This window comes from Choloepus didactylus, chromosome 9 (genome assembly GCF_015220235.1).
Source record: "Choloepus didactylus isolate mChoDid1 chromosome 9, mChoDid1.pri, whole genome shotgun sequence".
NCBI lineage: Eukaryota > Metazoa > Chordata > Mammalia > Pilosa > Megalonychidae > Choloepus > Choloepus didactylus.
The window spans coordinates 15,111,778-15,124,146 of NC_051315.1; the positions used below are offsets into that span (position 1 = coordinate 15,111,778).

At 53.4% G+C, this 12,369-nt stretch overlaps 1 protein-coding gene across 1 annotated transcript in view; it reads right to left on the minus strand.

The window, feature by feature from the left end:
* MARCO (macrophage receptor with collagenous structure) overlaps window positions 1-12,369 on the minus strand; it is a 36,984-nt gene that overhangs the window by 14,313 nt on the left and 10,302 nt on the right. Inside the window, exons 2-9 of the mRNA XM_037849565.1 lie at window positions 12,114-12,215; window positions 11,030-11,248; window positions 9,646-9,681; window positions 7,083-7,127; window positions 2,666-2,764; window positions 2,528-2,563; window positions 1,942-2,040; window positions 1,788-1,850 (exon numbers count right to left, since the gene is read on the minus strand). Coding sequence (XP_037705493.1) covers window positions 1,788-1,850; window positions 1,942-2,040; window positions 2,528-2,563; window positions 2,666-2,764; window positions 7,083-7,127; window positions 9,646-9,681; window positions 11,030-11,248; window positions 12,114-12,215 — 699 coding nt within the window. The remainder of the gene's footprint in view (window positions 1-1,787; window positions 1,851-1,941; window positions 2,041-2,527; window positions 2,564-2,665; window positions 2,765-7,082; window positions 7,128-9,645; window positions 9,682-11,029; window positions 11,249-12,113; window positions 12,216-12,369) is intronic.

Below are 12,369 nucleotides of genomic sequence, written 5' to 3' on the forward strand. Positions count from 1 at the left end.
ATGGTGCCTCTTGTGGGTACTTATCTTACCCCCCAGTACTCTTGCTTAGCTAAGAACCATTTGTCTGACGGACTGTTTATAACTGAGGGATGAAAGCAGCCATCCCTCTGAAGCCAAGCAGAGAACTCAGGGGCGAGAAAGCCTCAGAAGGATGCTAAGATGTGGGACAAGGGAAGATGGAAGTATAAGATCGGGAAGAGGCAGCCCACATGTCATGGACACCTGAACGCCACACACAGAGAATTTCCAGGAGGTGAGACCTTGCTGGGGGCCCTCAGGTGGCATCTGCCTGGGATCAGGTAGCAGACCCCCAGCCCATCTGTGAAACAGAAGCTGGCTCTGAGGCTGCCCGATTGCAAGGGGAGATGGTGTAGCAGCTGCCATGACGTGACTCCTAACAACCTCTAGAAAATCGCCAAACCTCTCAAGACCTTAAACCAAGCCCCACTAGGAAGTGGCCCAGCCTACCACTCTTGGTGGAGCTCCTGACCCTACCCAATACTCTACACCCTAGACGCCAAGGACACCAGCTTACATGGGGCCCTCCCTCACTCCTCCAGGACTTCACCAGCTCTGCACCCTCTCTCTAGACTTCCCTCCCTCCACCACCACATGGCCAAGCTCTGCACATCCTCCAAGACTCAGCTCTAGCTCTTACCCCACCCTTGCACTGGCCTGCTTTGCCCTTACCCCACCAGACTGGGACCACATCCAGGACTCTGAATCTAAGCATTTAACAGAATGGTTTCATTTGTTCAAAGAGGGAATCAATGACTCAATCAATCAGCTGATCAGTTAGACCTACCCAGGGGTGCAGTGACTGACCCATGCCGTCTGACACAAACATGCCTTCTGCTCCTGCAGAGAAGGGGGTCTTCGCAGGGGCGCAGCCCTTTCTGACAACCCTGTCCTCACCGGGACACCTCCTGGCCTGGGCCTGGCACGTGGCAGCTTGCCATGCACATAAATGCCCACATCACCGATTGGCCTGCCGCAGTCTGCCATCTGTCTCCTGCACCACCCTCTGTATCTGAGGGCAGGAACCAGGTATCATGACCCCTGGGGGGCTCAGCACCCAGTGTGGGGTCCTGGACTTACCTGACCACACAAGCACATTGTAGGTGTCCAGGACATACTTGGTGAATAGATAAAATTGGCACAGTGGCTTATAACCTAGACTAAATTGGCATGAGGATTTACAACCTAGATTCCACTAGCAAAATGGTTTATAAACTAGTCTCTGTGAGTTCAGAGAGTGGGTGTTCAATCCTCCCAGTTTGAAATTCCCTGGGAGATTGTGCAAGGTAGGGTTTCTGGGCTACCCGCCTAAGGTGGGGTTTCTGGTCTACCTGCCCAAGGTGGGGTTTCTGGTCTACCTGCCCACGGTGGGGTTTCTGGTCTACCTGCCCACGGTGGGGTTTCTGGTCTACCTGCCCAAGGTAGGGTTTCTGGTCTAGGTCCCTGACCCCTGGGACCCCACAGAAGGTCAGCAGGAGAGAGTGGAACCAGGCACCCAGCTGGGAGATGGGGAGATGGTATGGGAGGGGTGCCTCATTCTCCTTCCTGATGCTGGAGATTTTGTCCTGACCCCCAAGGCCTGACAAGGACCCTGAACAGAGAGAGAAGAGCTCTGCGGGCTTTCCCAAGGAAATTGCCTTTCCTATCACCTTCTGTGGTGGTAGAGAGCCTCAGGGACCAGAGCACAGGAGGAAGGCAGCCCTGCTCTATGTCCATCCCCAACACTCACAACCTTGCACGCTCACCCACCCACCTCCACCCTCTCTTACCTGTATCTCCCTTGCTTCCTTTCGGACCTGAGGCTCCTGGACTCCCGGGGATCCCTGGTGGTCCTGGAGAGCAGATGCCACGGAGAGCATCAGGACTGGGCCAGGAGGATCTGGAGACATCACTCCCCACCCACCCCAGGACCAGAGACCTCACCTGTGGGCCCAGTGGAGCCCGGGCTGCCGGGGTCACCCTTGATGCCTGGGGATCCCGACACACCTGGAGAGCCTGGAGAACCCGGTGCTCCTGGTTGTCCTGGAAGTCAAGCAGTGACTGCAAGGCTGGGGTGGTCTGCAGGGGACCTGGCTGCTCCCTTCCATTCTCCACAGTAGACCTGCACCTCCTAAAACCTGCATGTCACCTCCATAACTCTTTAAATATCTCTCTTTATAGTCACGAACTAGTCTAATAGGTGGGAAGAAATCATCTTTTCCACCACTGCCACAGAGTTTGCGACTTGTGGACATATCGGGGACATTGGGTGGTGACTGTCCAATTCCACACCCCCTGGGTGGCAGGGTCAAGGTGAAGGTCCAAGGAGGAATGTCAACTAGCCTGCCCTCTGCTGTCTCATCACTGCTATTGGGAGAGGCAAGGTTTTTAAGAAACCCCAGATGTTGGTAAAGACCATCTCTGGATTAACGCTGCAATAAAATGAAAGCTGTGGGGTCAAAGGTCTGCACTTGACATTGCCCAGACACAGTGGTGGCTGGGATGATGCCCAGATCCCCACAGTTCTTACCCTGATCGCCTTTGATTCCAGGGATTCCAGCCAAACCTAAAACGAGGAAGCATTTTTAGGGTTTGTTTTCCTTGTGGCTCAGCCTGCCAGAAAGCCAGGATAAGTGCATGTCAGTGGGCCTGGCTGTGTGGCTCTTACCTGGAGGGCCTTGCTTCCCAGAGTCCCCTTTACTCCCTGGGGCCCCAGGGGGCCCAAGGACCCCCACATCTCCTTTTGCACCCACGTCGCCCTTCCTTCCTGAAAAACCAAGAAGTTATAGTCAGTCAAGGGGAAGAGGGTGAAGACGACCAACAGGATCCCGTGCTGACCCTCACGCTTCCTGCCACCCAATCTGAACCCCCTGAGCTCCTACATGATACCTAGAAGTGGAAGACACGATCCCTGCCCTCAAGAAGGGCACCGCTTTGCCCCAGAGACAAGACATCATGAAAAGGGGATGCACTTGGAGACCCCAGACCTAGTCCTGGTCAGCTCTGCCAGGCTCATTTTAGTATCTGCACTTTGGGAACTATTTTTTGAAAACCCCCAAAACTGAAATCTGAATTCCAGAAAGCAGATCCCAAGTGCTGAGGAGAACAGAGGCACTGACCGAGAAAAACATTTTCCAGCATTTCATATTTCTGCCAGCAGTTCAGACATGGGATGTCCTGATGCCCGAGATTTCAAATTTTCCACTTATCATCAGCATTCGAGGCTTGTCGCAGCCTGTCCTCTCCTCAGTCCTCGGTCACTGTCTCCTCCTTTCCCATCAGTGCCTGGCGCATCTCAATTGAGGGCTGAGCAACTCCTTCCCAAGTGGTAAGTCGGCTGGGGAGTGGGTTGCACGGTCCTCACTGGCTGTACCAGGCAGGGGCTGTCCATCAGTAGCCACCTGGGTTAGCTGTATTCAGTAAGCTGGGCAAATTCCCATCATCAGTAACCAGCTGGTTTAGCTGGTATTCAGTGAACCAGGCAAGTTCCCATCAACAGCATAGTCCCATCTCAAGGCTCAGGACGTCAAGGAGCCTTAAGTCCTCAAACTGGCTTACTGGGGTGGAATTTTGCTAAAAGAAATTTTTCTTTTCTCCCTTCTACTATTTTCAGAATATTAGCACTGGAGAGGAATTAAGCTTGAAGCCAGACTTCCCAAGAGTAAATTAGGAAAGGGGTCAAAAAGGTCTGAAGCTGGGAAGAAAGAGGCAACTGACGTGAGAGCCTCTCTGGGTCGAAGCTTGGCAACATTTTTGAATGAAGTTTGGTGCAAGGCTTGGGACGAATTCTTTGAGATGGCCTGGAGAGCTGAAGGATGAGTGCTGCTGGAAGGGAGACACAATGACCCTAAAGAGCTTGTTCACAGCAAAGGTCTCATAATGGCCTGCGGTGCACACAGCATGGAAGGCAGTTCCTGGTCACTGAGAGCGTCCACAAATCGGGCGTCCGGGGCTTCTTTCCTTCGATGCTTCTGTAGGTCCCCGTCTCTCAGGCTATGGCACCTTCAGGTTATGGTGATGGCTCGGCTCTAGGAGGGCTTCTTCAGAATGGTCCGGACCAGCGTCTGCATTGCTGTAACATCCCACAACCCCGTCAAAGGGGACAACCTCAGGAGGGAGGATCGTACCCGAGAAAGGCCCAGACTCTGGTTCCAACCCAGGAACCAGCGCTGCTGCCTTCGGAACTTTCCAATCATAGCTGAAAGGTGGAAGGAGGAGAGCAGACTTGCCATGTGCAAATTCTCCCCTGCGGCGTTGCCATCTGCAGGGGCCAAGGGCATAAAGCCTCAGTCTGGGGCAGGCTTCACTTGCTCCGTAGGGCCCCATCAGCTGGAAGGGCGTGGGAGATCCTGTGATCTTGGGAGAGGACACTGGAGAAGAGGAGGGGTAGGTTGGAGTCCTGGTTTCTGAAGAACTGAAACTGCTGCATTTCTGCTTGCTGAGCAGAGCGTCTCCACTTCTGGGTCTGGATATGAACTTGGTGACCTCCTTTGGGACACTGGGTGGGTGTGGGATGGGAAATAGCATGACTCAGATTCACAGAGCAAAGGGTGGGCTGGCGGGACTGGCGGCATCACCGTAAGGAAGTCTGGGCCACCCTTTCCTATCCACAAAGGGAACTGAGGGGCACCACCCAGAAGAGGTCTATTTTCTCTCCCACAGTGTCTTTCCAATATTTGATGATGGCTGACCCATCCCTGCTGAGGGCTGTCTTTTCAAAGGCAAGCATCCCCAGTTTCTCATAATATAAATAATTCCTATTTGCCAGGCACACATCTTACATGTTTTATATTCCTGTCGTGATTAATCTTTATTTAAAGTAGGTGTTGCTACATCCTTTTTACAGGTGTGTAAACTGAGGCTCAGAGAGGTTAAGAAATTTGCCCAAGATCACACAGCTAGTGAGTAATAGTGAGCCATATTGGAATACAGACCTGTCTGATTTTGGAACTGAAGTCCTTCCCTTCCTACCTTACAGGACCAATAACAGTAATAATATTAATCATTTTCATTTATTTAGTACCTACGATGTGACAGATAGTTTACAAACATGGTCTTTAAACTTCACAACTGCCCTGCAATGTGTCTATTGTTTCATTTAATTATTGTCATTTTAATTTAGTTATTGTTCTTTTCTAAAATGAGGAAACACAGGAAAATAGGTGCAGGGCAGAGATGGAAACCAAGTCTGCCTGGCTCCAAAGTCCCTTTTCTCTCCATTGCCCTCGGAGACACCCTGATGAGGCTGCAAGACTGAGGGACAAGGAAGTGAAGATGCTCAGTCATGTCCAGAGTCTCTGGGGCAGTGTTTCTCAGAGCGTGGACCTTGGACCTTCAAGGTCAGAATCATCCGAGGGCTTTAAACCCAGAGCCCACCTGCATTTTGAACAACCAACCAAATGGCTCTTGTACAGCTGGGAAACACTGCTCTAGTGAGCCCCCGCTATCCATGACGGATTTTAGCCATTTGGGGTACCCCGTCTGGAATCAACCCCCTTGCCCTCACTGTCAGCCCATCCTGCCTGCTTGCCAAGATGACTCCGCAGTCCCTCTTCTCTGAGCTCTGAGCACTACCTGTCCCCCCACCCATCTTGCATTATGCCTTGAACGAAATTGTTCCCCTCACTCACCCCACTCTTAAGTTTTTTATTTTTGCTTTTCTTTTCTTTTTACAAATAAAAACATCTTACTTTATTAGCAATAAAAACAACAAGCCACTTGCAACAGTTACTTTGATTCCAGTTATTCTGGCTTAGATTCTAGCATTACTAATAGGGTATTCTTAAACAACAAAATTCCATGACAATCTCTCTAAAGTAATTACAAACACCACACTGCATTCTATCATTAATAGCACTGATTCTTGATTGGATATCAAGCTAAGCAAAATATTACATTAAATGCATTCAGAATTACCAATATGTTATCAAAAGGGACTGATTATACACAGGGCTTAACACTATCATTTAAAGTTCCAGAACAAGGATTCACTTACTAAAACTATGTCCCTTTGAATGAATTCTGCCATCCCACACCCCAAAAGGAGAGGGGAAGTGCACTCCACTTGAAATCCTCCCTCTTTTGTTTTTGCCTCCCTGTCCTTTGCTTACCTAAACTGTTAGCTCCTAGAAAGAAAGGACATCTGGTTTCTCAGGATGTCTGGAAACAGAGCATGGCCCTGCCCCAGTGGGCACGGGAGACAGAGCCTAAAGGAAGGAGGAAATACTTCCCAGCACCAGACAATTGTGTGCTTTACGCACTGTCTCTAATCCCCCAGCAACCCTCGGAAGCATCCCAGTGCCATTTGACAAAGAAACTGAGGAGTGGACATTCCCAAGGTCACAGATCCAGTCCATGGGGGAAGGAGTTTTAGCCTGTGGGGCTGGAGAGGGCCATCTCTGCCATGAGCTCAGCTTTGATGGGCAAGGCTCGGGGACCCAGCCCGAGGAGGAAACGACAGCTCTGCTCAGGCCTGAGCTGTCTCTGTGGACAGACAGCAGCCCGGCCCTTCCCGGCCTCCCCACACCACCCAGGACCTCACGCAGGGTCACCGCCATGTGTTGAAATGCATCCCCTCCTCCCAAAAATGATACGTTGAGGTCCACACCCCAGGCACCTTATAATGCGGCCTAATTGGAAAGAGTCATTGCAGGTGGAATGAGTTAAAATGAGTCACCCTGGAGGAGTGTGGGCCCTTAATCCATGCAACTGTGTCCTTATAAATGGGGAGGGGACACACACAGAGGGCTGACCACATCCGAGAGCCAGGATGCACTGCAGCTGTGAGCCAAGGGGCCCCTGAGCATGGCTGGTGAACCCCAGAAGCTGGGAGAGGCCAGGAAGGCTCCTTTCCACAGGACTTGGAGGAATGTGGCCCTGCTGGGCCCCTAGATTTTGGACTTCGGCCTCCAGAACCGTGAGAGGATACACGTCCGCAGTTTTAAGCCCCTCAGTGTGTGGTACTTCATTCTGGTGTCCCTGGGAGACTGACAGTTGCCTCCCCTCTCCCACAGGCTCACCTGGAAAGGGCCTGGCTGAGGCCCCCCGCAACCCCTCTGGGAAACCTGCTTTCATTCCCTACTTACCTGCCTCCCCCTTGATTCCGGGTGGGCCCTGGGGTCCCTGGGAACCTGAAAGGAGAAGGGAAAATTCAGAGCGTGGTCTGGACAAGAAGGACTGAAGAATTAAGTGGGCCAGGGGACAGGCACCTGGGGGTCCCACAGCCCCCCGGCTCCCTTCTCAGCCCGGCACATCTGGGACCCCCTTTGGACCAGAAGACCCAAGAAAGAGGGTCAGGGACACCAAGGGGGCAGGCAACAAGGTGGGGGGCAAAGCCACATGTTCACATGGTTATTCACTCAGCAAACTTGCACCTGAGGATGAGCCAAATTGCAGATTAAAAAAAAGGGGGAAAGAAGACAGAATTCTTGCTCCAAGAGGCCCATGGTGTAATCAGCAAAAAGAACAGGTCCCTAACAACTGTATGGATGACGTCTTCCAAGAGAAGTTGAGACAGAGCTGGGTTCAAATATTAACTCCACCTCATTAGCTGGGGGACTTGGGCAAGCTCCTTCATCGTTCTGAGCCTCAGCTTCCTCATCAGTAAAATGGGGTTCATATACCAGTTATACAGGGCCACCCCGAGGTCACTATTGGGGAACCCATCACAGAAAACACGTGGCCGGCTTAAGGGAACTATTATTGCCTCTTTCCCAGGCAGCTCTCTGTGGTCTCCAAAGAGCCCTTTGCAGACAGGAGCTTCCGATTCTCACAATGCCTCTGGGTAGGCAGGACAGGCCCCCACGTCCCACATCTCAGGGGAGGAGAGTGAGGTTCTGAGAGGCTCTGGCCTTGCTGGAGGTCACACAACTAGAGCGAGACCAGCAGATTCCAGATGCCCTGGCAGCAAAGCTGGCGCCTTGCAGCGGCTCCATGGGGGCCGGGCTGTGACATGCTCACTGTCCCGGAGCATGGCTGCAGCTTCAGTCCAGTTGGCGGGGTCTGTGGAGCTAAGCCCATTTTATAGATGCAAGACTGAGGTCCAGAAGGTGGAGGCAGGCCCGGGAACTGGAACTCCTCTTTTGGCCCAGGGGTCCCTCCCTGGCATGTCTCAAGAAACAGCCCATTGGGAAGCAGTTCAGGTTTGACTGACCAGCTGTGTGGACTAAATAAGGATCTTCCCTTGGCCTGGCCTTGTTTCCCTTGTCTGCAAAAAGGAAAGAACAACACCCACCCCACAATGTCCTCAGGGGACTAAGCAAGATAATGCCACATGGTCAACACCCAGAGAACAGGGGTCTGAGGCCACAATCCCAGACACCCCACAGCCTGGGGGGAAGGACAGAGGGCCTGCAGCCTCCCCTGGATGGGCCAAGGTGGGGGTTGATGCCCAGACCTTCTGCAGCCCCAGACGCAGCTGAGGAGGCTCAAGGTCACAAATGCAGTGGAAGTTGCTGGAACAGCCTCTCCTCTAGAGGGAGCAGCCAACACTCATCAGGCTGGGTGCTGTCTTGGCATTCACTTGTTTAATCTTCCCAACAACTAAGCAGCAAGGAATAATAATAATAACATGAGAGAGCATTTTCTCTGTGCTGGGCACTGGACAGGGCATTTCACATTCATTATTTTGTTTCCTCCTCAAGGATCTGGGAGGTTTCTATCACTACTCCTGTCACATAGGGAAGGATCTGGAGCTCATAGGACTTCCTCACTGTGAGGGGCCGATCCCCAGACCTGTCAGCTTTCCAGATCCGGGGTCTTTCCACCAGACAGGGCTGCCGCAAGTATATGATCTGGGCCAGACTTGACAAATTGTGGGACCAAAGAGTTCTGCCCCAAGAATGTCATGCATTTATTTTCAGGGTTAAATTTTAATTACTCCACTGGCTGGAATACAGTAGGGGTGGGAGTGAAGTGCATGCATGTGTGTGCACATGTGTGTGCTTGCGTATGTGTGTTGAGGAAGGAGGAAAAGGCAAATAGGCCCCATGCCTTGTTCCCAGAGAGCTCCTGCTTCCATCAGACCTTTTTGCACATCATCTCACTTGAGCCTTGCAGCAACCCTGTGAGGTGAGTAAAATTATCTCCATTGTTTCCTACAGAGACGAGCAGCTGAGGCTCCAGAAACATCAATTCACGGGCCCAATGTTGCACAGGTAGTAAGGAGCTGACCTGGGTCAGCGTTCCAGTTGGCCTGGGCCCGCGGTCTGCTCCTTGCACTATGGTGCACACCCTCCCACACCATTCGAGGAGACATAAGCCATACACCCACAGGGGAGACCAGAACGTCCACATTGGCATAAGAGCTAAGTGTCTGATCAAAGTCACCTGGAAAGAGTGCTGGCGGTGAGGAAGGGTAGGGTCTGCATGTGAGGACTGGGGTGAAAGTGGATGGGGCTTGGAGGATGACTGGGATTTGCATGGGTGGGGTGGGGCGGGGAGCCATTGCATGCCAGGAGTACATACAGGCCGGGAAGCTGAGTGTGCAAGATGCAACTGAGGGCCAGCGAGTTTGTAGGGGAGGCTGTGGGGACCAATGAAGGGTGAGCTGGGGTCAGACGTGGAGCCCCAGAATGGCACAGGCCAAGAGGCCCCTGGAGAAGGTTTTGGGGAAGGGAACAGGATCGTTCAGGGTAGAAATGAACCTACCTGGAGAGCCTGGTTCACCTTTGACACCGAACAGCTCTGTAAGGAAAGAACATGGGTTGCAGGCTGAGCTGTGGGGTGCCTTTAGCCTCACCCACTCCTGGGAGCCCCCAGTTCCATGTCTGAAGGCTGAACCCATCTATGTCAGGAGCAGGGACTTCAGTCAATGGCCAGGGTTTGGGCAATGGGGAGCCACACCTGGCTTGGAAAGGGCCAGACATTTACTTGTACTGAGTGGCCCATAACCCAAGTTCCAAAGGTATCTGGGAGCTGCAGAGGTGTGGAAAGAGGGTTGAGGGCCCCTGGGTGCACGAGGCATTGTCGAGAGTTGGTGGAGCCCAACTGGCTTGAGGAGGTTGTTGAGGCCAAGTGAATGGCCTCCTGGTGATGAGCGGAAATGAGCTCTCCTCGCAGCTCAACAAAGGGAGCCCGGGGCCCCCACGGTTCCTGCACGGAGTGTCCGAGCCTGGGCTCTGCCCACCTTATGCCCCCACTCAGCCTTCATCTTTGCCAACTGGGGACACCACAGCCTTGGGAGCAGCTTGCTCTCCTGGACCCGTGTCAGCAGAACTGGGGATGGGGGTCACCCTCCTAAGCCCAGCTCACCTCAAACAGGGGCCAGAGCAATGGGCCCCACTGTGGCCAGAGCTCAGCAGGAAAAGTGTAAGCCCGATGGCAATCGGATCACCCCCAATAGCTGGTTTTGCCCAAGCTGGCTGAGGGAGCAGCCCTTCATTCTTGGACAGCCTGAGGGCCTGGGTGTGCAAGCTCTACTTTGCCCAGCAGCAAGGCCAGAGATGGTTGGGGACTCCCTATCATCTTCCTCTCTGTCTTCCTTCTCTCCTGCCTGCAGCCCCGTCATCCAAGCCACAGCCTTTCCCTCAGCAGTTCCAGCTCTCCTCTCCCCTCCCAGGACCCCACAGTGACTCGCCCAGCTTGGCACCCTCCACTGGTCTCTCTCCAGCCCACACTGATGTAAGTCAGCTGCACAAGAAAATCCTGGGGTTCAGCCCAGGCTCTGCATCTTATCTGCCCTGCTCCACACCCTCCTAAACATTCTGGATTAGTCTGGGCACTTCATGACTCAGCCCTGGCCTTGGCTGGTTGCTCCAGGCCCTGCCCTTGGAGTCACACTTTGCCCTTGGAGGTCACATTTGTTTGGTCAGGGTCTTTGGGTCCTGGGTTCCTGTCCCCTCCACCTCCCAGACCCCAGGTGCAGCCGCTCATGTGCCTGCAGCTTCATGCCAGCCCCTCGGGGCTCTCCTGCTCTGCCTTGGCCCCCAGAGTCCCAGACCAGACCTTGCCAGGGAAGGGGACTCCAGCCCAAGCAGGACCTCCGCTCCTGCCCTCCTCTGATGAATTCCAGCCCAGAGGGGAGGGGCCAAACCTGGACTCCGGGTGAAGTTCTCCACCCACCGCAGCAGGTGCTTCTGGCTGGCGTGGACCTCAGTGAGCTGGACCTGCAGGACTTGCAGTGTTCCGCTGTCCCACCCAGAGCGGGGGATTGGGGCCGACTGGAGCGAGAAGGATGGGTTGTCCTTGGGATCCAGCGTTCCATTGGGGAAATACATTTCCAGGGCCTGGAAACGCTCCTGCAGATTCAGAACTGGACACACACACACACACACAGGCACCAGTGTTCTTTTAGGGTCCTTATTCAAGGCCAAGGCATTTGAGAGCATCCTGGTGTAACCGTTGTGGGGGCATAACTTCTGTCGGTCCTGACTATGCAAACACAAATTTCACGGGCTGTAGGGATGGAGCAGGAGTACAGAGCTTTCTCTACATCTTAAACACATGCACTCCACACTAAGGTTGGCCTTAGTGCACGCCCAGAGAACATTCCTCTGTGGCCTAACAAGGTGCCCACTGCATCTGCAATTAATCTTCAACCTCCATGCAGTTAAGACCTCAGTGCAGGCTCTGGTAATGGCTGCACAGCACTGGACATGGGCACAGAGTATGCCCATCTGACCTGGAGAGCCACAGCAGGGCCCATGAGTGACCTTGATATGGGCATGGCGTGCTCATGACAACTGTGTGTGCAACATCCTTGAGTGACTTCAAAGTCTGCTGACGGGATGCTTCATGATCTTCACATTTGGACCAGGAACATTTTCCTCAAAAGTAAAATCAAGTTAAAATGAGCACGCCAATCAACAAAGCCCCTCTCACAAGGAGGCTGGGCATCTTTCATGGTAGCAACACCTGGCTTATTCCACCTGTGTAAAATCACAGCACCTTTCCCTGATGAGGCACACCCAGGTTCACAGGTGGAGTATCTCTCACACGTGTACACAGGGAACACACACTCCCCTCCCCATCACTGTGGCTACCCAGGGGATGAGGACCTTCTCCCAGCAGGTGGGCAGCAGTGCCCCCAGGCCTCTCCACTCCACCTGAGCCTGCATGGGAGGCAGCCACACTGGGTCACCCCAGGAGGGACCCAGGGAGGACTGTGACCCCTTTACCTTGCATCACCAGCAACCCGGCCCCCGCGGTGAGCAGAATCAGGTAGACGACTATCAAAGCCAGGAAACAGTTCACCCCTTTCCTCTTCCTGGGCTTAGAATCTGAAACACAACCCGGGCAGAAGGCAGCTGCTGCAGAGGGTGGAGAGCAAGGGGGCCTGTCCCAGGAACCCCCGCCATGCAAGCAGAGGGCTTCCTGTGGGAAAGACACCAAAAGCCACGTCCCCAAAATCTCCCCCTGTCCGTCCTCCTTCCA